We start from the raw sequence: 24,885 nt of genomic DNA on the forward strand, positions 1-24,885 counted from the left end.
GTGCTAGAGACTCATGTGACCACTCAAGTGTCAGTAACCCTCAGTCTGGTCAGCAAATGTTCACCAGTGTTTATTTGACAATGGCAAATCGAAACACGCACACCCACATACACACGGATTAGCGACGGTCACGATCGCAACAGTCACAGATCACGAGTGAATACACACAAACCCTGCTGAGAAACAAACTGGTTATCTGCTCTCACCATCTGGCTGTTGAGCTGGTTTTAAGAACTTCGGCTTCTAAACCACCAAAGACCAGCAAATAGGCTTGTTTAAGCTGTATTTTCAGCAGATAACACAAAGACATCACGTTCTGCAGGAACAGTTGGAGCCGCTAAAATGATGTGAGGTGGCAAAAGAGACACAGATAGACAAACAAGCTCATAAACAATCCAAGCACGCGGATGAGCGATACGTCACCTTGTCACAGAGGATTTCATATTTAAATCTATTTGTTTTGCCTGTCGTTGCACCTGTGAACTCCGAATTGAAAAACCAGTTCTAAGGCAACCAGCATACTAATACAGATGCTAATTTATTCCTGTTGTCTCTTCATTTGGTTTCCTGCCGACAAAAGGGGCATTTTGCCTTTCGACACCAGCATTTGTTTTTTGGGCACTTTCTAATATTTTTCACACAGAGAGGTTTCAGCATCTTAAAAGATTCTATATTTAATGTTTAATAAGTCATTTTTCTCACAGGGACTCTTGCCTTGTTTCCACCATGTAGGTGATTTCAGGTTTTAATATCTTTATGAGGACATGATTTAGTGTCCTACTATAGGCTATAGACAAAATCTGCACATAATATCCAGAGACAACCTTTATCAACCTCGCCTGCTTCAAAATATTTGAATTATGAATCATTTTAATGTGCTCTGCATATTTACAAACTGTACGATCCTTGTAGAGCATTTGTATTGCAAAAATTATGAGTTCGGGGATACACACAATACATACTGATAGCATGAATGCGCTGGAAGTCACTTTATATATATGCATAAATATAAACATTTACATTCCACAGTCAAAACATTCGTTTTTTTAATGTGTGATTGTGTCACATGATGACTAATCCTCTTACACTGTCAGCTAGGACTCGGTTGGTCATGACAGTTTTTGGCCGTAACAGCTACCTGCTGCTCTGAAAGCCATGCCACATGTTTCTCTGTGTGACATGAGTGCACATTTTATGTTTAATCATTCAGAAAGTGTAAAAATAAGTGCTTGAAAAATACTAACACAGCTGTCACTGTGCTCAACCGGTTGCATGACCTTTTATGTGTATACATCATGTGTGTGTGTGTTCAACTGTGCTTCTGTCTTTGCGCAAACAGACGGACCTCCAGAAACCACGGCAACAGCATCTCCTCACTTTAGTCTCTGTTGTGATGTCACAAAGGCTGTACACAGTTGCCTTGGCAATGACTGCGTATTTTTGATAAACGAAGCCCTGGTGGTTTTGTGCATCTCAATGGCTTTATAAGAATTTACATAGAGAAATGACTACTGTTCCGGTGATGCTGTTCAAAGACGGATTTTTTCAGTTGCTTTCTCTTTGAGGTTGGATTATTGTGAATTAGACAAACAGAGCAAAACACGGAGTAAAGTGCTCAATCAATCACTTTTTCAGCTGTAAATATAATGTATATGATTCTTTACTGTAAACATTCATAAAGCTGGAGAATTTGTTCATCATTCTGTGATTTCTTTCTTGTGCTTATTAATATTTAATGTACCTTGCGCAGGCAAGATTATAAGCAATTTTATCATGCTAGTATCAAATTTAAACACACTGTAAAAACCGTGTTTTACGAGTTTTATATTGCTATATGCAGTATTTTATAGTGCAAACATATACATTAAACCCAGAAAACTGACCCTCATAATTCCTGCTTGAAATAAAAAAAATATATAAACCTGCTTCTGTTTCAGATATACAAATGATAATGCGTGACTCTAGTCACAAAAGCCTACTTTTTAGATAACTCGCAGCATTTAGGTTGGCACCCACTAGAGTGTAAAAAAAGCTTTTGTGATGTCACAAAGCATGACTGATTGTTCTGTCACTAAAAGAGTGAACAGCAGAAGTCACAGATGTCTTTGTTCTGCTAACATCAATGCTGATCGTTTCTAATGCTGGTGAAAGATTCTCTGGATTCCAGGGATTTAGTTCCACGCAACTGAGCTTGTGATGGGTCTGTGATCCCTAGAGGGGTGCGTCCCTGGAAAGGACAAAATGGGCATATGGGAACCAACCGTAAAAAATAAATCATATGGTGTTGTTTAGTCACTCAGATAAAACACTGAATGTAGATGGTTTGCTGAGCTTTGATCTAATCTGTTTTAGATGTCATTGCTTGGCTAAGATAGTCTTTGGCTGGTCTTTTAGTCTTGCGCCTTTGGGCTACTAAAATATATTTTACCTCTCAACCTAGTGGTGCCTTTCCATGCCATCATAGTAATTCTGTGTAGGAATAGATATTTAACACACAATCCAAGCCAAAAATCTTTATTTTTTATTCTTTTTGCTCTGAGTGACACACTCTGTGACACTGAGCTCTGCAAAGTAACACCACAACCATAAAAATAAAATTAAAGTTAATAAATAGAAGTCTTCTTTATAATTTATTCACACAACTGTACAGTTTTATGGGTCACATATGACCCTCAATGTCCCATAAATACATAAAATCTTCTGCACATGTCTTAATTCAAACACACCACTGTGACTGTGTGCATGTGCAGATGTCCATTAATGCGTGCATTTTCGTATTTTGGTCTACATGATTGTGCAGCTCTTGGTTCTGTCCTCCCTAAGGGCGGGGCTGGGTTCGAGCGGCGTGGCTTGCGAGGTGACTGGCAGTAGTGACTGATTTGACATGCGTTTGACTGTGCGCCGTGAGGTGCTTCTCTTGAGGCTTGGGGTGGGGCCACGTCTGACTGACACAAGCGTGGTGATGTGAAAGACGTCTCGCACGCTGTTGACGCACATACGGGAAGAACATTCGACATAGGCAACAGCGCCCAGCTCACGTGCACGTAGACTCCCCTGAAAGGAAGGAAGGAAAAAAGAAGGAAACAAAGGGAAGGAAAAGAAGGAAAGGTGAAAAAAGGAAGGAAAGATGGAAAGCAAGGAAGGAAAGGGACAGGAAGGGAAAGGAAGTGAAGGAATAAAAGCAAGTCAGAATAAAGGGAAGGGAAAGGAAGAAAAGAGAGAATAAAAGAAAGGAAGGAAGGAAAAGAGGTAAGGAAGATATGAAGGATATAATGAAAGAAGACAGAAACAGGAAGAAAGGAAAAAATGGAAAGAAAGCGAAGGAAAGAAAGAAAGGGAAGGAAGATAGGAAGGAATGGAAGGAATAAAGAGAAGGGAAAGGAAAGAAATAAAGGGAAGAAAAGACAGGAAGGAAGGAAGGAAAAGAGTAAAGGAAGATAGGGAGGAATTAATAAAAGAAGAGAGAAAGAAAAGAAAAGAAGGAAAGGAAGGAAGGATGGAAAGAAGGAAGGACGGGAAGGGAAAGAAAGAGGGAATGAATGAAGAAAGAAAGAGAGGAAGGAAGGAAAGGGAAAGGAAGGAAGGAAAGGGAAGGAAGAAAGGAAGGAAAAGAGGGAAGGAAGATAGGAAGGAAAAGAGGGAAGGAAGATAGGAAGGAATTAATGAAAGAAAGAAAGAAAGAAAGAAAGAAAGAAAGAAAAGGAAAGAAAGAAAGGAAGGAAGGAAGGAAGGAAGGAAGGAAGGAAGAAAGAAAGAAAGAAAGAAAGAAAGAAAGAAAGAAAGAAAGAAAGAAAGAAAGAAAGAAAGAAAGAAAGAAAGAAAGAAAGAAAGAAAGAAAGAAAGAAAGAAAGAAAGAAAGAAAGAAAGAAAGAAAGAAAGAAAGAAAGAAAGAAAGAGAGGAAGTAAGGGAAGGAAAGAATGGAAGAAAGACAGGAAAAGAGAAAAGGAAGATAGGAAGCAATACAAGAAAGACAAGAAGGAGAAGGAAGGAAGGAAAGGAGGGAAGGAAGATATGAAGGAATTAATGAAGGAAGGAAGAAAAAAAACAGGAAAGAAAGTAAAGAAGGAAGGAAGGAAGGAAAAGAGTCAATGGAAAAAGTAAAGTAAGACAGGAAGAAAGAAAAAGGAAGGAAAGAAAGGAGGGAAGAAAAACGTGAAGGAAGAAAGAAAAAAAGAAAGAAACGAAGAAAGAAAGAAAGAAAGAAAAAAAAGAAAGAAAAAACAGGAAAGAAAGTAAGGAATGAGAGAAGGATGGAATGAAGAAAGAAAGAAAAAGAGGGAAGGAAGGAAAGAAGGAAGGAAAGGGATGAAGAAAGTAAAGGAGGGAAGGAAGATAAGGAATTAATGAAGGAAGAAAGAAAGAAAGAAAAAAACGGAAGGAAGGAATAAAAGGAAAGAAGGAATGTAGAAATAAAGGAAGGAATGGAAAAAATAAAGAAATAATTATAAGTAGATGTCAGGATTGTTCTGTGAAATATCAGAGCATTTTGGAGCATATATCTCTCTTTCTCTCTTTCTTTCTCTCTTTCTCTCTCTCTCTCTCTCTCTCTCTCTCTCTCTCTGTAGTCTGTTCTTAAAATAATATTTGTATGAATTACAGCAAAAGCTGAACTAAGTGTCAAGGCAAAATAAGCTCTATCTTTCTCTCAGCTGGTTTTCCATTAGCGGTCTTCTCTTACTCTTCATTTCAGTAATGACTGTGTGCTAAAGAAATTGACTCAGAGATAATAGGATATTTCATTTGACATTTCTAGAAGTGATAGCTGCGCCCTGCAGTGTTCTATTGTGTACTTCTATGCTATAATGTGGTATGCTATAAGCATGAGTACATGTGTGTGTTCACCTGTTCATGTGTGACAGGTATGAGCCGCTGTTTGGACAGTTCTCGTAAAGTGTTGACATCTGTCCTCATATCCAGCTTACAGCCGACCAACACCAGCTTTGCACTAGGACAGTATTCTTGAGCTTCTAGCTGCCACTGAAAGACAAGATTTATAGGTTGCTTTGGATTGTGTTACATGAACACATACAGCATGAATACATTTCCCTTTCTTCTTCGTACATTTATTTTACTTCTGTGATCAAATATATATGTGACCCTGTCTGTGAAATCCAGGCTAAAGTCTCATAATCTCATCACAGTTTGATTTAAATCAGTTCATTACATTTCCTTTCACACGTTTTGTTTGGTCCTGAAATTACACGCTTCACCTTCAAAGAAGTATTGCAATAGTTTATGTTTAAATGATGTTCTGCTATACAGACAATCTGTGGTACATTGTTTATATTTCTGTTACGGCCACTCTTGCTACAGCCAATGTGGTCACTTTCACAAACATTCCTGCTAATGCAGAACCATTCAAAGCCAGTATACAAACAGGCGTGTGAGAGTGTGAGAAGGCAGTTTGCATGTGTGAAGTCCAGCTGCCCCTGCTGAATTCAATGCTGTTTCAGCTATGGCATCATTTCACAGGTTCTGAATGTGTTCATTAGATGCTGAAATCATTGGTGGAAAAATCTTTTATTATGTTAGATCTGTCAATGTTATGGTATTACTAATTATAGTCTAAGTAAATAAATGTAGATATTTAAACTTTGGTTACCATGGCAAGTAATAAAAATCTTAATTCAAGAAAAATTCCGTATCTATTGGCAGATTTTTTTTTTGCTTGTTTTAAGAACAAATTCACTTTAATTTGATATTTTTTGTCTAAAAACTAAACTTATTTTCTTAGGTCATTTTGCTCATCAAGAAAATAAAATGCATCTTGATTTAAGAATTTTTAGATATTTATACTAAAAACAAGACAAAAATACAAAGTAAAAAAGTCATTTTTGCATGTACTACTTTGGAATTATACGTATGTTTATCATTGTGCTTGAATATTCATTAGCTGGCATTTTAGATATTAAAAATAGCAGCATAATGTATAAGCTGTTTATAAAGTATAAATGTTTAAAGGGACACTCCAATTTTTTTGAAAATATGCTCATTTTCCAACTCCCCTAGAGATAAACTTTTGATTTTTACCGTTTTGGAATCCATTCAGCTGATCTCTGGGTCTGGCGGTTCCACTTTTAGCATAGCTTAGCATAATCCATTGAATCTGATTAGACCATTAGCATCACGCTAAAAAATAACCAAAGAGTTTGGATATTTTTCCTATTTAAAACTTGACTCTTCTGTAGTTACATTGTGTACTAAGACCGACGGAAAATTAAGCGAATTCACTCGTTTTAGACCATAAAACATTTTTTGTTACATACAGCAAACAAATCCTCACTATCTGCTTGCTGCCTGTCCGCTGATCAAACTGTAAAAAATGCGATCTCTGTAGACAGCCCAGGCTCTACAAACTTCAATATAAACACAGTGGCCAAACCTGCACAACGAAACAAAACAAAGTGTTCCAGCCAATAAACGCCAAGAAGGATTTTGGGGGTTGGGTTTGGGCGCGTTCATGAAAGCACGGAAGGGAGGGGGAGTAGTTAACTACGCTCAGTTTGTTTGAAAACACATTTCAAAAATCAACACACCGATTCCCTTAGAACGCCTTTAAAAGTTGCATATTATGCAGTGCCTGAAAATAGTCCCAAGGGGATAACCAAGGGGACTATTTTCGGGTGCTGCGTAATATCCTGCAGTCATGTTACGGCAGCAATGTCCTTGATTATTACGCAAGAATGAGAGTACAGTTCCTAGACATATCCAGACCTGCCAACCTTTACGCATTTTGCGTAACAGATACGCATTTAGACACCAAACTACGCTGTTACGATTTGTCACTTCAAAATACGCGAAAAGCCTTTGATGACTTTGATTTAAACTGTATGTGCATTTGCGCACTAGGCAACTCATCTATGAGTGTCTATGAGTCTACCGCATTGGGCAGCAACCTGTTGGGAAAAGACGACGTCGACCAATCATAGCGCTAGATTTAAACTCTTCAAAGCGGAGAGCGGGGAGCCGTCGCGACTCGCAATGAATAACGAAAATAACGAAATTGTTCTTCATCTCGGTCCATCTTCATACTGTGACTTGTTTTACAAGGGAGGATGGTTCTAAACACCGTTTTTAAAGGTAAATGGGCAGGGTATGGGAATTGTGAATTGCATCCATTGTAATAAGCCTGCAAACCAGGGGCGTCTAGACCCCTTTTACTGTTGCACGTGCCCTAGTGTAAATCTGTTGTACCCAGTGTCCTATGTTGTGCCTCAAGTTTAAGTTTTTAGTTTATTTGCCAGTATATTCATTGTTAATCGCGGCAAAACTGAGCTATATGAACCGTAATTCACGGTTGTAAACGCGGTGCCGTCCCACAAGACAAACTGGCGCGAGCACCAAGAAATCGATGTCCGCGAACGGAGCGTCTGTGTTTACTTTTTGTAGCACTCAGCCGCCGCTCACTCAGAAGAGCATGTGAGGCATGCGAGAAAACATGACAAAACAAAAGTATGTTTCTAAATAATATAAGTCTTATTCTTACTCGATTGTTACTGGCTCCTGTCAATGTACATCCGATTTTTTTTGTGCAGAGCAGGGAAATAGAAGCAGGAAGCATATGATGAGGGAGGTCAAACGAACTATATGCTCAGCCAGTCAAAACCAAGTATAGAGGTTTGCATTATTGCTGAGAAAAACAATGTTTGTGTACTGTTCTGTATTGTCAGATATGAAATTACTGTTTAGTTCACTAGATCTACTTTAGGACACTACATAAACAGTTGGCATTACTGCTGAAAAAAACAGTATTCCAGCAAGACCAGCATATTTTGTGTTTTGTTGCTGGTTTGCTGGTGACCATCAGCATAGACCAGCCTAATTCTCATGATGGTTTGGTGCTGGTTTAGCTGGTGGTCATCAGCATACCAGCACCACCAAGACCAGCATATGTTGTGTTTTGGTGCTGTATGCTGGTGACCACCAGCTAAACCAGCATGAGAATTATGCTGGTTTATGCTGTTTTTTCAGCAGGTTTAAACACTATGCAGATAATATACACAAAAGGATCATCCACATATGTTTTTTATTGTATTAGCAGCTAAGTAATGTTATTGTAAATTTTTGTAAAAGACTCATTATCATCAGTACTGTAGAATGCAAATCAGCTAACATGCCATTTATGCATTAAAACATATTAATTCTATTCATGTTAGGTATGTTAAAGAAAAAGTAGTGGTAGGCATGCTGTGCCCCATTAGAGGTTCATGTCAACATGCCTGCTGGAATATAAAGCAAGGATATAGCACGCTATTTGTGGATTGTTATTTAAAATGTCCCATGTATTTAAGACATATGCCATAGTCGTTTTTGTTAAATAGGCCTATTTTGGGGGATTGCCTTTTCATTAAAAGAGTTCTTCATAGCCTACTTGTATGTTGAAAGACTAGAAATTGTGGTGAGTGGGAACTATGTGCTTAGTAATAAGTTGTAGTAATAAGTGATAAGTGAGCATGTGAACTCAATCACTACTGATCAGCAAATGTTCCTGACCTCGCGCCGCGCCCCCGGGATAAGTTGCTATTTAAAAAAAATTTCCAAGGTTGGCAGGTCTGCATATCTAAAAAATCGCAACTTTAAATTTTTTGTCAGTCTTAGTACATGATGTAACTACAGAAGAGTCAAGTTTTAAATAGGAAAAATATTGAAACTCTTTTAGCGCGATGCTAATGATCTAATCAGATTCAATGGATTGTATAAGCTATGCTAAAAGTGGTACCGCCCAGAGCATAACTAATAAGGGGACACGCGGGTTTTAAGGGGGGGGGGGCATGCAATTAGCAACAATAACTTGCAAAAACTTGCCATTAAAACAACAAATACAGTGCAAGCACACACTCATACAACTGGTACAGACTGTCAGGTCATTTTTCGTATAAAGTGCAGAAGATCGCAAGCTAATCAGTAGTACCATAATCACGTCGCAATGCTGTTATCGGTCTAAAGCCACACTTCACATTTAGGCTTATGTAAATTAAAACAACGCTAATTTACCTTTAAAAAAGCTGAAGGCGGCGTGTGCGAACATTAAACTTCCTTAAAACAGTGTCCTGTAGATTTGAAAATTCTGCCTCGACCACTAATCTCCAAGTTTAAACCAATCGGTTTTTGCATGAAGTCAGATGGAGCACACAGTGCTGGTTCGTTCTAAATATTCTAATATCCATATTTACACGATCCATAAAATGCCGCGAAAAAACACGTTGCTAGTATCAAGTCACATTAATATGCTAAAGACGTAAAGACGCATGAGACGCCGCAATACAACCAATCAGAGAAACTGGTCTATTTAAAAAAAAAACATATATCAACTATATTTTCCTCATTTGATTACATTAAAAGTCATGAAACATTCAATGTTTATTTATTTAAATGATTCTTGATATATATTAAATTAATAAAAAAACTGGCATGGCCCGCGAATGCCCCCCCTTGACGCTGGCCCTGGTACCACCAAACCCGGGAATCATCTGAATGAATTCCAAAATGGTAAAAATCAAATGTTTATCTCTATAGTAGCTGAAAAATTAGCATATTTTAAAAAAAAAAATTGAGTTCCATTGAAGCAACCACACATTTTTTGTTTTGAATGTGTATCAAAAATAACTACAATATTATAAATCTTTGACATAAAAATGTAAGATGCTGCTTATACACCCCCACCTCTAGCAATTTCTCCTGACAGAACAACACATTTAAAGCCTTCAGCACTAAGTTTCCACCCTCATCCCCATATAATTGTTGACATCTGTGTTTAGATGAAGTTCTTTTGTGTAAATCTGTTGTTGTCATCCTCCCAATGTGAAACACCCACAAACAGAAACTTGTCTTAGTCGACAGTTACATTGTGTTTCAGAGTGAGAACATCATATTGCGATTATGTGAGCATGTTTAAAACCCAATAGGTTATTTCTAAATGTTGATCTCTGAAGATGAGAGGTATAGAGAGCAGAGGAAATTCTGACCTTTTTAGGGATGCTGTCCAGGGTCTCTGGCCTGCTGATATCAAAACAGATGAGCACAGCATCACAGTCTGGATATGCCAGGGGTCGCACATTATCATAATAGGAGGAACCTGTAGATCACACACACACACGGTCACAGTCAGGGGTCTGGATGTAAACGCCTAATTATGAATGAGTTGATCTTTAACTGAAGGAGCAAAACAGTGCTAATGGCGCTCTGAAATACTGTAGCACAAACAAATTACGAATTTAAGGCGTCATCCAGCATGACATGTAAAATTAAAGACTGTTGCCCCATTGTAATTCCACTTCCACATAAAGAGTAACTGTTTTAATAATACATATACAGTAGTATGTATAGTGTGAATTTTAGTATACATGGAATAAGAACTGTCGCTTTATTTTTGGAGCATGGGTGTGATATCCCACCTCCTGACAATGGCCCTGCGTGAAGTACCCAGATGACCTACTAAATCTGTCAGAATGTGCATTATATGACAAAGCATACTGGGTCTCACACAGTGTAATGTACTTGACTTGACTTTTAATGACTAGTGCAGGGGTCTCCAACCTTTTTGTGAACAAGAGCTACCACAATGGATAAAAGAATCTAGAGGGCTACTTTTTTGATAGAACCTTTTTCTTTTACTTGTTGATTTTATTTTATTTTACTTGTTTTATCATTGTTTAAAATGATAAAATACATAAAAGTAACCAAGCTACTATAAAAAATATGTAATAAATAAATATTCAAATTTAGGCTATTAGTAGCATGTGCGGGCAACTCACAGACTCTGTGCGGGCAACCTGGTGCCCGCGGCCACCATGTTGGAGACCACTTGTCTAGTGTAATAAATGAAATGAAAGTAATTAAGTGTGATTTCTGATGTCCATTTTTTATGATCAATATGATAATTAGGGACCACTTACATGCAATGTGATTTGGGTCATATGACAACAATGCACTGTTTAAAATGTTTATTCATGTACACTCAACTAAAGGATAATTAGGAACGCCATACTTATACTGTGTTTGACCCCCTTTCGCCTTCAGAACTGCCTTAATTCTACGTGGCATTTATTCAACAAGGTTTTCAGCACCTTGTTGAATTCTTTAGAAATGTTGGCCCATATTAATAGGATAGCATCTTGCAGTTGATGGAGATTTGTGGGATGCACATCAAGGGCACGAAGCTCCCGTTCCACCACATCCTAAAGATGCTCTATTGGGTTGAGATCTGGTGACTGTGGGGGCCATTTTAGTACAGTGAACTCATTGTCATGTTCAAGAAACCAATTTGAAATGATTCGAGCTTTGTGACATGGTGCATTATCCTGCTGGAAGTAGCCATCAGAGGATGGGTACATGGTGGTCGTAAAGGAATGGACATGGTCAGAAACAATGCTCAGGTAGGCCGTGGCATTTAAATGATGCCCAGTAGGCACTTAGGGGCCTAAAGTGTGCAAGAAAACATCCAACACACCATTACACCACCAGCCTGCACAGTGGTAACAAGGCATGATGGATTCATGTTCTCATTCTGTTTACGCCAAATTCTGACTCTACCATTTGAATGTCTCAACAGAAATCGAGACTCATCAGACCAGGCAACATGTTTTCAGTCTTCAACTGTCCAATTTTTTTGAGCTTGTGCAAATTGTAGCCTCTTTTTCCTATTTGTAGTGGAGATTAGTGGTACCCGGTGGTGTCTTCTGCTGTTGTAGCCCATCCGCTTTAAGGTTGTGCGTGTTGTGGCTTCACAAATGCTTTGCTGCATACCTCGGTTGTAACGAGTGGTTATTTCAATCAAAGTTGCTCTTCTATCAGCTTGAATCAGTCGGCCCATTCTCCTCTGACATCTAGCATCAAGAAGGCATTTTCGCCCACAGGACTGCCGCATACTGGATGTTTTCCCTTTTCACACCATTCTTTGTAAACCCTAGTTGTGCGTGAAAATCCCAGTAATTGAGCAGATTGTGAAATACTCCGACCGGCCCGTCTGGCAACAACAACCATGCCACACTCAAAAACTTTCTTTCCCATTCTGACATTCAGTTTGGAGTTCAGGAGATTGTCTTGACCAAAACCACACCCCTAAATGCTTTGAAGCAACTGCCATGTGATTGGTTGATTAATTAATTGCATTAATGAGAAATTGAACAGGTGTTCCTAATAATCCTTTAGCTGTGTATAACACACAGTACAACGATTAAAAAAAGTTCAGACAGTATACACTGTATACTATAAGTATTTAATAAATAGTATCTAGTGTTCCGTTTCCAGAATAAAGTAATCTTTCTCGTGCCATCTATACTGCATACTGCATGCTATTTTTTATAGAATCCAATGATAAACTTTTTAAGCAGTACTATGCTACATTAGTGTTACATTATCTCACAGTGTTGCATGCTTAATAGCAAATGCCAAACGACTGAAAAATCTATTTGGTGTACAAATGTCTAAACGTTTGGCATTTAACTAACGAATCAAGAAAGACATGTCATAAAATCGCATCGCTTCTGGGTCATTCGTCACACTGGAAACAGAAGGTCAGGCATAATGTATTGAGGAATACAATATTAAATCCAGTATGCACAGCTTTGAACACAGCTCGCCCAATAAGAAGAATATCATGTATTTCATGTCTAAAGACTGTACAGTACACTATCTGGCGACAACATGGCACAGCCTATGCATTTCCTCATCTTGTCTGTGACTTTACATTTGTGTCTCACTCAGCCGTCCGTGCCTCAAGGGAGGACATGAATCCAGACACAGATAGAGAGAGATAGAGAAAGTGTGAGATTGACAATGAGCGTGAAGCGTGAACAACGCTGATCAAAACTATCAGCTGGCCTCAGGAGCCACCCATGGGCCCACAATCCCCTCTGGAAGGCCTGTCATCCCCCAGCCAAATGGACCACAAGACAGGAAGAACTTTATGCACATAAAGGCAAGTCAATTTTGTTTAGTGCTTTTTTATAACGTTGCATTTTTTTTAAGCAGCTTTAGATTAAATAACCCACAGAAGAAAAAAGGATATATGACTCAATAAAAAGTATATAAAGTAGAATATATGGTGTTGTTGAAAATGTTATTATCCTCATAAATATATTATAATCGAATAAAATGGCACTATCAGACATTTAGGGGATTAATATAATAAATAACAAGCGTAATATCAAACTTATAAATATATATAAGAGCAAGAGTTGGAAATTACATAAAGAATTTACAAACAGCAGTGTTAAAAGCAAAGAGAAAGTGCATTAGACAAATTGTAAAGACAAAAAACTCTTTGTTCTTTTCCAGTGCTGGAAAGAAAGGCTATTTCTGTGGTTTATAGCTTGTTTCATGTGTGCTAGTCAAAAGGGACGCATACAACATCTTTTTATGTTCTCCCATAACAGCTTTTAAAACACACACACACACATTGTGTTTACACCGAGCTGCCTATCTTTTCCAGTCATTTTATGCTTTTATTCTGTTAAACAATTTGAAAACTCCTCGTCATTCACGGTCACTGTCCTCTGCTGATCTGCAAAACATTGGCGTCGCATGAAAACCATTTATTTCCTGTCTTGATCTGTAGTGGGTGTTAAATGTCACTGTTGAGTTCTCGGCCGGCTGTATTTTTTGTTTGTGCTCGGGTCGTTTATTACTGTGATTACGTCTGTAGTGCCAGACATAATTTGTATCCTGTTAAGAGCAGTTTGTCTGTGTGAAACATTGACCTGAATCTTTGGCAGTAAACACTCTCCTCTTCAAGTCACTCGGGTTCACCTCTTGCCAGCTGTGCAACTGTGTGTGTGTGTGTATGAGTGGATGAATTCAGTGCCATGTCATTGAAGATTGTTGTAGATGTTGCCATAAGCATAAATGTGTCAGTTAGCTAAGCAGCATCACACATACAAAACACAATAATCGCACGCACACACATACACGAACACATGCTTCATTAGGACACATTAGAGACATAATGTGCATGCATAGATCAGGCTGTTTACACCTAGTATTAATATGCGTTTTGGTGAAAACGTGTTGAGCTCATCCACTTTCGACCACATTCAGAGGTAGTCGAAAACGCATTCAACCGGATTGCTTTTAAGAGTATGTACTGTAAAAAGGGATTTTATGTTTGTGAAAAAATTCAGTTCGCAATGAATGAAAATTGTGACATTTCATGAAGCATTCCAGTTTTAGACACAATAACAAAATAAAAACATTTGATTGTGAAATATCGTGTAAATGTGTTTCAGGTTGATGTGCTTGTATTAAATTTTCATTATCTGACTCTGATGCCATTGTAAGGGCCCTATCATACACCCGGCACAATGCGCGACGCAAGTGTTTTTTGCTAGTTTCAGCACCGCGCATTTATCATTTTCATGTCCAGCTTCACGTTGTTTAAAAGCAAATGCATTTGCACCCATTTTGTGCACCCATGGTCTTGTGCTGGTCTGAAAACGAGGTGCGTTCAGGCGCATTGTTGGCGCATTGCTATTTTGGGGCGGATATAGTTTTTGTTATTTAAATAGCGCATTAGTAATATGCGTCTAAAAATGAGATGACAACGTATGTTTGCTTATCACACACATGGATAGCACACAATTGTTTTTAAATATAAAAATTTAAGGATTGTAAAAGATTGATTGAAATGTTAATGATTATTATTGAGTCTCTTGGACATAAATGAGAAATGATTAAAGGAATAGTCTACTCATTTTCAATATTAAACTATGGAGCGCGCTGCGACACTTCGATAGCATTTAGCTTAGCCCCTTTCATTCAATGGTACCAATCAGAGATAAAGTTAGAAGTGACCAAACACATCAACGTTTTTCCTATTTAAGACGAGTAGTTATACGAGCAAGTTTGGTGGTACAAAATAAAACGTAGCGCTTTTCTAAACGGATTTAAAAGAGGAACTACACTGAAAAAAAAAATCCTTTCAATTTACGTAATTTTAATGTGTACATCGGTCCCACATGATCCGATTGTTTAAAACCAAAATAATTTTCCTCAAATAATTTTTATGTGTCAGACCAAAACATTTTAATTATTTTAAGTAGTCTAATACAAATATGTTGACTCAAAGTGCTATTTCTCTTTACTATAACACATTTATTTTGTAATGTTTAAGTAATTTAATTATGTAAGGGGACTAGATTTTCATCTGTAATTCCAACATGCTTTTTTAATGCTTATATTATGGGATTATGTAACTCTAAAGCAATTTCATTATGTCTCTGGCACCAGAATAATCACCCATAATTATCCAAATGTTATTTATTTCTTTTTAAATACAAAATACATTTGCATTGGCATAAAAAGTGAAGAGTTTTGTACAAATGTTTAGTGATATTGAGGCAAACCACTGCTTTCAGATCATCAATTCATTTAAATCACTACACATTAATTCAATAACAGTCAATAACTATTACAACAATCAGCACATGCAGTACATACATCAAGGGGCAATTTCCCAAACAGGTTGTAGATTAATTCATGACTAGGCCCTAGTTATATTAGGATGAAACTGACCCAAATGTTTAAAATAGTTACTATCACAGTAGATTTAGAAGTGCTAAAACACAAACACTGCATTCCAAAGAGACATGCAAAACAGTAAGTACTATTATTTTTTAAAATGGATTTACAAACTGGAAAATATCACTCCTTCAGAAAGTCAGAGCTACAGCATTTGTATAAACTGTTAATCATAGATTCAACAAAAACAAAATACAGCAACCATTTCCAAAATCGACTCTGAGCAGCAAACGGTTAATGTATTAATAAGAGAAAACACTTAAAACAGATAAAAAATTCAAAAATGAGCAGCACAGTCTTTCTGATCCTTTCACTGAAAGAAACTGTTCGTTAAAGTTACGCTCAATGCAGTTCCATTAAAATCTTTTGGATTTCCTCAAAAATAAAAGCGGAGATCAGGATAGCTCAGGTTTAAGGCATACATCAGCTCAAACAACATGGCACGATGTTGCAACACCTTCATGCCTTCCAGGACTATACAAAGATCCTCTTCTTCATCACAAGAAGCAGGTTGTTTGAGAGCACAAATCCCAACATTGGTGTCTTCAAATGACCTCACTGACGCTGACTTCATCCATGCCCTGTACAAAACAAACAAATGTAGTTAAAGAAACAGAAAAAAGGTTACTGTTACAATAAAAGTGTCATTGGAAATTAGTACAATGCAAACAAATATAAATGTAAGTATACAGACCCATGTGCATTGCCACAGCATGTTACAATTGGTTACAAATATATGGGTTACAAAGCAAGGCAGCTGCACTGTCCACTGCTCTGGGTGTGTGTGTGTGTGTGTGGGTGTGTGTGTGTTCACTACACTGGGATGAGTTAAATAAAGAGGCCACATTTCGAGTGTGTGCTACCATACCTGACAATCACAGCAAAAGTGAAATCTCTCATTTTCTCACTCTCATGTTGTTACAAACCTGTATAAATGTCTATGTTCTGATTAACATGAAGGAAGATATTTATTTTGAGAAATGTTTGCAACCAAACTGTTCATGAGCCCCATTCACTTCAATAGTATTATTTTTCCCCACTATGGAACTGAATGGGGCTTATGATTGGTTTGGTTACAAACATTCCTCAAAATATCCTCCTTAGTGTTCATCAGAACAAAGACATTTATAAAGGTTTGTAACAACATGATAGGGAGTAAGTGATGAGAATTTTTATTTTTGGATGAACTACCCCTTTAAATCTTCCCAGGTGTTTTAATGACCCGTGTGCCAAAAGATGTTGTAACTAAAACATACTAAATGTTCTGTACTTCCAACAAGGTTTACACATTTTATGTCTATGAATCTATATTACTTACATCTGTCATTTGATCATTGATTGTTTGAAGCCTTTTTGCTAGCTGTCCTCCTTTCTGATAGAAGAGTTTCATCAGGTTTTTGGATTGGAGGTCCAGGTGACACGCAGGAACATAAGACAGTAGTGATTCTTTCAAATTCAGCATTTATCTGAAAACAAATTAACCAACCATTGTATATTTGAGTACTGCGAGTCAAAGAATAATAATTGTATATTAGTTACAAAAATAAGATTTAGCTCCTAACAGCAGTACAAAAGTGAAAGAAATGACTTACCAATGCTGTGTAGCGCATGAAAGGATGATGGACCTATAAGAGGAAATATTCAGAGGTGAAATCAACACATAACCTCAAATGATGAAGGTCACACATACACAGAACAATAATGAAATAAGTATTATATCTGTCATAGGACGCAATGTTGGACAAAATGAGATCTTAAAACAACAAGGTTCTCTTCTGAAAACGTCAGCTTTAAGGTGTGGCACTTCAAAGCGATTTTTTTTTCAGTTAATATACCAGACGTCACGCGAGACATTTAAAAAAGCTTTTTCTAATAGAATCAAGTGTTGCTCGTGGCGTAGCGAAGTCACGAATAACTGACGCGGGTCTGTTCATCTGATTAAGCAGACCGTTTGTTTCATACGCAATGTCATTATTAATGTAGTTAATTGATATCATCTGGTAAATTACTTACATGGATAACGTTACTCTGGACAGAATAACTTTTGGTTAGCGTTTTATTTGTCCTGACAGGTTTCCATAGAACAACTGAGTAAAAAGTGCCTCAAAAGTCAACTCAAAGCTGACAGTTTTCAACTCAGATAAAACTACCAAACGTGAAATAACATTAAACAGCTGACGTTTTTAAAACGCTGTGTTTTTCTTTATGAGCTTGACTGACTTACTCCACCAACCTCCTCCAAACTAATATTTACTACAAGTCATTGCAATGGCTACATATTGTAAACAAAAAAATAGTCTATCTAGTGAAGATATATCACGTATGAAGCGAACATAAATAAATAATAGAACTTACTTTAATAACGTGGTGTCCGTCTGAGAGAGTTCTTCTGACTGACTGGCAGTGACTGCTGTGCTTAGTCTTCATTTTGGCGCCCAAACAAACGATCTTTATTCTTCTTTTATGGCAATCGATGTCCTTCTCAATGAGCTATACTGCCCCTGCTGCTCAGGAGGTGCCGTTTTGTGTCCAAACCCAATTTTATTGTTTTAAGTATTCAATTCAATCAATTTTAATCAATGTGAGAATAATGTGTTCATTTTACATTCAAACAAAACATTTTAATCCTAATCAATTAAATTATGTTTACACAAGGAATATAAATATTTTGTGTTGCATATACATGTTTATTTTATTTAAATTCAAAGACCCACTAAGTCCATTTTTTTCAGTGTATATTTTATGGCGTAATAGCACTTTTGGGAGTACTTTGACTCGGCGCAGTAACACCCTCCCTCTCCCATTATGAAAGGGATTAGGGGAGCGGACTTTTCAGGCGAGTCGAAGTACTCCCAAAAGTGCTATTACGCCATAAAATATAGTTCCTCTTTTAAATCCGCTTAGAAAAGCGCTATGTTTTATTTTGTACCACCAAACTTGCTCCTATAACTACTCGTCTTAAATAGGAAAAACGTTGATGTGTTTGGTCACTTCTAACTTTATCTCTGATTGGTACCATTGAATGAATGGGGCTAAGCTAAATGCTATCGAAGTGTCGCAGCGCGCTCCAGCGCTTACGTGCACGCACACAGATGATAGAGGGATGTATCAACAATTCTTAGTTAAGGTAATAACATAGTTTAATATTGAAAATGAGTAGACTATTCCTTTAAGAGAAGTTAGAAGGCGTAAAGAGCTGCTTTACCTGTAGCCTGTTAAGTAATTGAATGTTTTGCTTTAAACAAATGCAAATATTGTATATATATTTTGAAATGTTTTTTTTAAATGCTACCCCACGCATTTATGTATGATGAATTTGTACCATATGGTGAGATGAGAACCTTTTTAAGTAATGCTTTTCAAAACACTCACGGCGCTGTCCGAGTGCTGAAACGTTTCGGCTCTCCACACATTTGTAAATTCTTTATCTCCTGTTTGTTACAAAAAATACTAAGTATTTTTAGGTTACAAACCTTTTCTTGCATATTTGTTAATTATTCTTTGAGATTACACTGCATGTAGGCTTTCCATACATTTACAGCAATCAAAAGCCTGCTAATTTATGACTTTTAAAGATATCCAATGGTTTTACTAAAAAAATAACAAATTCAATACAAATAAAACAACGCTTTTTTAACATCAATTTTAAACTGGTGGTCTTCTACGATAAAACCTGTTGGAAAGCATCTTTTTCAGCGATTTTTGTGTGAGCATATCAGTGAACACCCCTGACCACTCGGTGAGTTTCACGTATTTGTAAACGAAAGTATAACGCATTTTAGAAAGGATTGTTCCTGTGCACCTATACAGCCATTATAGAGGTTTGGAGGTGATACAATAAACACCCGAAAAGTCTCGGGACAGCATCATATGTCCAATTTCAGAACTGTTCCAAAACCGTTGTATTTCATCATAAACAATCTGAAAACAGGGCTTTAAGTGTAAAATACCGAACTTGTCCTTTAAAGAGGATGAGAGATGAGACTCCCATTGGTTTATTTCATGTTACGCCCAAAACACACACATTACTCATCACGAGAATAGGAACAACCCTTTTAGACTGTGCCCTAGGCGCACAAACCATTTTTCCCATCGTTAAATTAGCAAAAGAGGATTCAGACTTTTTAGACCTAAATCGTTAAAATAGGGCATTCACTGTTTTCCTGAGAAGCCAAAGGTCATGATTAGGGTAAGCGGCCAATCCAACATTTGGGAAGGACTGAAAAGAGGTACTGTATATTAATGTATAGATTTGAACTTTAAATCATGATAATGTATTCCAGCAGACCCCAAAAAACAAAATCAAGACCTCGTTAAATGGTATAATAGAAATGTTTGGCGTTAAGAACAGCTTTCTGAATAGTATCTGTGGCATGGTGTCTACTAAAGCAATAAACCCCAAGAAGCAGTGGGTTACCAGTGCATTTTATAACAGCTAAGGGGCGTTGTTAGGCACGACCCTTAGCTGTTATAAAATGAACTGGTGACCCAACGCTTCGAGGGGTTTATTGCGTTTATAAAACGGTTACTTCATATGCATAACGTTAGCGGGATTTTATAAAATAAAACACAAATAAGTTGTAATTATATTAGTACAAATATTACTCTTCCGCCAAACAAAGTAGTTCCTCAGAATCAAGTGTGGCTGCAACAGAGCGCAGTTCACAAACAACACAGACGCAGCAAAGACACAATGAAAATATGATTAAAGACTGTGGTGTTTATTTATATCAACATTCATCTAAAATATACATTAACATTTATATCGTGCAACTGTTGAAGTGATGATCAAATATGCTTGGAAGCATGCTTAACTCTTTCCCCGTCAGCGTTTTTTTTTATGTTGCCACCCAGTTTTAGTTTAATGCCTTACAGAAAAATTATCTTCTTTAAATAAACATAAAATATCAAATGAAAGAACAGTCCATCCGCTTTCCAACAACATCAAAAAACGTTTCATCCTACCTTCATTTGTTTTTCTTATCATTTATCATCTATCAAATTTTCAGCTAAATGCGGAGATAATTCCATTTTTGTGAAGAACTTTGTAAGAGATCAGATTCAGAGCCTGATCAAAACACACGTCACGCTAAATCCACCACAACGCTGTTGTGTCGAGTGAATGCCTCAGTGTTTAAGTTGGGTAAGATTGCCATCTTGTGGATAATAGCGGAAATATCAATAAGACAAAAAACACCTCAGAGAACGTTTTCTCTTTATTGACGAAATGTTTTATTTATTGACATTTATCTGGATATCGCCATAATTGTGCAAAGGTAGAAAAATTAAAAAATTAAAACGAGTAGTTATACGAGCAAGTTTGGTGGTACAAAATAAAACGTAGCGCTTTTCTAAGCGGATTTAAAAGAGGAACTATATTTTATGGCGTAATAGCACTTTTGGGAGTACTTCGACTCGGCGCAGTAAGGGGCTGGACACACCAAAACTTTTAAACGCGGCTGAAAACGCCTTGAGGACGCCGAATGCCAGCTGTTTTTCAGCTGAGTGCCAGCTTTCTACAGCTAAGCGCTTTGGTAGCTCTGATACGCCAGCTGTGAGACGGTTGGTTGCTGTGATACTTGTCCTGCCCCACCTACACTGTGATTGGACGGCCGCGTGAGAACTGACATTGACGAGCGGAGCTTTTCTTCCAAAGTTGAACATTTCTCAACTCTCTGCGCCGGTTTTCAGCGCGGAAAAAAAACCGCTAGCTGCTGGCTTATTTGAAAAACGCTGAGCTTCCATTGAAAACAATTGAAAACATGCGCCGGCCGCGGGCGTAAAAGCGTAAGTGTGCACGCCCCCTAACACCCTCCCTCTCCCATTATGAGAGTGAGAAGGGGAGCGGACTTTTCAGGCGAGTCGAACTACTCCCAAAAGCGATACCACGCCACAAAATATAGTTCCTCTTTTAAATCCGCTTAGAAAAGCGCTACATTTTATTTTGTACCACCAAACTTGCTCGTATAACTACTCGTCTTAAATAGGAAAAACGTTGATGTGTTTGGTCACTTCTAACTTTATCTCTAAATGGTACCATTGAATGAATGGGGCTAAGCTAAATGCTATCGAAGCATCGCAGCGCGCTCCAGCGCTTACGTGCACGCACACAGATGATAGAGGGATGTATCAACAATTCTTAGTTAAGGTAATAACATATTTTAATATTGAAAATGAGTAGACTATTCCTTTAAATGATAGTCTGCATAACAAAGAAATGTATACAGGTTTGCAACCATTTAAATGGTGACAGAATTTTAATCTTGGGTGTACAGTACTGACCGAAAACACAAATCTATTAATACACATACAATTTTGTACACAAAGCCCCTGGGTGCCTGGCTGTTTTAAAGAGGGCTTACCACAGCACCATTTTTAAACAATGACAGGGCTCACATTTGATCTGTATTATTATCATCGAGTCTATTCAGGGGCCACTGCTTAGCATTGAGTTTTTGAGTCTCGCACCGCAGACTTACAGTAAAGTGAAGATTTACTCATGACAGGGTTACCGTCTGACCCAGCTAAACCCTACAGACCAACAACAACAGCGGGAGAGGAAAACATTCCCATAGGAACTTAAAAAAGATTCCCAATAAGGACTTTTATAGCAGGGTGGGGAAACAGGCAGAGGCCTAGAGCGGGGGATTTATGGGTCACGCATGCTGAGAAATCCCTGAAGTGTGTGTCAGGACGAGTGTGTGTCAGCGGTGATGTAGCTTAACACCCAGTGCGCTAAAATCCTCACGGACAGTAAATAACATGCACAACTCTGAACATAGATATTACTTGGCTATAGACAACATTTTGGTTTATTACATTGAGGAGAATCCCGAATCCACTTAAAGCCATTTATATTAAATATTATCAGGCTTCAGTTCAGGCTTCAATAGCAAAAGGAATATTGCCGGATCATATATTACTTTATATTCATAACCCATACTGTCGACAGTGTGTTTTTAATTCAAAGTGGGGAAGACTCCCCATAAAAGATCTGAGAATCACTGCAGAGAACCGAAGCACCATGAGCAGTCTCATAAAAATACACAAGGGGTCGTGCAGAGCATGGGAGGGGTCAGCAGGCATCAGGATAGGAATGCACAGCATCCATGACTTGCACCAGGATTTGTTACAGTTAAACTTTAATGCTATACATCTCTCGCAATGTGTCACAAATTCTCACACACCTGCAGGAAAAGCATTGCAAAGAGCTGTTGGATGCCTAGATAGATAGCTATGCACTCAAAATGAGAGGAAATATAGACTTTGTCGAAGTCTTTACTGTTTCAGATATTTTTCCGAGAATCTTACACAATGTCTTTTTTTGGAGATCTTGATAAAGACACAAACTGTGCACCCAGATTATAATATAAACCCCTAAAACAAAAACAGATCAACATCATTTTCATTTGGGTTCATTTTGATTTTAAGAAAAACATCTTAGGCAAAGTTGAAGAAATTGAACGTCCCCAAATCTATAAAAGGGCAACCACTGAGCATCACAAGACATGTTGGCTCTAAAACTGTAATAATGCAAAATAATTATATTTTTCTCAATTGCATATGTTCATTCTGTCTCTTCTGCATTTACAGTAAACTAAGGCTAGGAAACCAGATTAACACCACTGAATTTTTTCAATGCTCAAGGCACATTGGGTCATTGTTTGATTCGTCTGATGTCAGGCAGTTAAACAGATCTTACCTGATGTGTCCCACATGTTCAACTCAATGCGGTGTTTATCAATCTCAAAGCTTGCCGTGTAGTTCTCAAACACAGTTGGCACGTAACTCTGCAAGAAAAATTACCCAAAACAAAAATGCATTCATATCACTGAGATCTTATGCAGTAAAATTGACAGCACATGGCTATATAACACACACACATACCAAAAAAAGATACAAAAGATGTCACTGGGATGGTACTGTAAACCTTAAAAAGTCCTATTATACCATTTAGGTAGATTATTTTTGTAGCTCTGAAATAGTAATATGCACTCTTTAGGTATAATTAAAAAAATTTCCACCAATACGGATAATTAAGACTAATATCTGCCAATACCGATGCCTTGGTGGTTATATTAACTTGCATTAACTAAATTCTAAAGATTAAATTTGATATAAAATGACCATTTATATTGAATATTAAATTAATTATGTTTCTTAACATTTTTTATACACAGAGCTCAAATTCATTGCATTTTCATGTTGTTGTGACAGGATATATCAGCCAATAGTGCGAAAAAATAGCTTTTATCGATTAAAAAAACAATTATTGGCAGATATATAAGTGCATCTTTAGTACAAAGGTGTACTTTTTGAAACAGAACTGCCCCGGTGAAAGCATTTGTATCTTTTTTTGAGAGTGTATGTTAAAGATAAATATAATAAACAATAAGGCACTCTTAAAAATAAAGATGCTTAATAGGTTCCTCAGTGATGCCATAGAAGAACCCTTTTTTGGTTCCTCAAAAAAAGCATTTGGTCAAAGGTTCTTAGAAGAACTATTTCTTTTATACCTTTTTATAATCTAAAAAATCTTTTTCACTTAAAAGAAGTATTTTTGAAACAAAAAGCTTCACATGTTAAAGGTTCTTTACTGAGCCATTTAGCCAAAAATGGTTCTTTTACGGCTTTGTGAAGCTTCTTGATTTTTAAGAGTGGAAACAAAAACCTCTTTGTAACACAAAAGTGGATAAAAGGATCAACAGACTTCAAAAGAGTAAAAAAAATAGTTAAGAACTATGACTTAAAAGGTTTTTAAAAGTGGCTCTCGATTATCCTTTAGCGTTAGAAACTCGAAGGTTGAGGTTCGACTCTCAGACTACGTGTACTAATTAAATGTGGAAATACAGTAACTTTCCTGCAGTTTTTACAGTGCATTATTAATACTTTAACACCTAATATATGACTGTTGTCATCACTCATACGTATTTTCAGTTCCCATAGTAATGATGTTATTAGTTCACCTCTGGATAGTTGTCCTTGGCGAACACATGCAGCAGCGACGTCTTTCCACACTGCGTGTCACCGACCACAACGATCTTACAGCGACTGCACTGCCCCTCCATCATCATCGGCACTGTCCGCAATCCTAACGTTTAACGATCACCATGCGCCTCCTGATAACACTTATGTATAGCGCTGAATGAACAAATGAGAGAGAAAGAGGAGAGACAGTCTCTGTCTCCGGAGTGGACGGGTAACCTATGTGCCATAGAGAGAGAGAGAGAGAAAGAGAAAGAGAGTGCACGCGCCCCTCCCCTGTCCGCCTGTCAGTCTCCCAGTTCCCACGGTGACACCACGCGCTCTTCGCCCTGTCCTGTCACGCGCCAGAAGAAGCCCGGTCTTGCTGCATCCTTCTCGATAGG

General features: G+C 37.6%; 1 protein-coding gene and 1 long non-coding RNA gene across 2 annotated transcripts; both read right to left on the minus strand.

The window, feature by feature from the left end:
- Positions 1-2,498: 2,498 nt before the first annotated feature.
- Positions 2,499-24,885, minus strand: rnd2 (Rho family GTPase 2). Its single transcript, XM_055194448.2, has 5 exons — positions 24,484-24,885; positions 23,220-23,307; positions 9,967-10,076; positions 4,844-4,978; positions 2,499-3,054 (listed from the first exon to the last, which is right to left on the minus strand). The coding sequence occupies exons 1-5, from the start codon at positions 24,589-24,591 to the stop codon at positions 2,785-2,787; spliced, it is 711 nt and encodes a 236-aa protein (XP_055050423.1). The 5' UTR covers positions 24,592-24,885; the 3' UTR covers positions 2,499-2,784.
- Positions 15,242-18,255, minus strand: LOC129431598 (uncharacterized). The gene is made up of 4 exons (XR_012359266.1): positions 17,873-18,255; positions 17,110-17,142; positions 16,836-16,983; positions 15,242-16,098 (listed from the first exon to the last, which is right to left on the minus strand). It is a non-coding gene; the product is annotated as an uncharacterized lncRNA (long non-coding RNA).

This window comes from Misgurnus anguillicaudatus, chromosome 19 (genome assembly GCF_027580225.2).
Source record: "Misgurnus anguillicaudatus chromosome 19, ASM2758022v2, whole genome shotgun sequence".
Classification (NCBI taxonomy): Eukaryota; Metazoa; Chordata; class Actinopteri; order Cypriniformes; family Cobitidae; genus Misgurnus; species Misgurnus anguillicaudatus.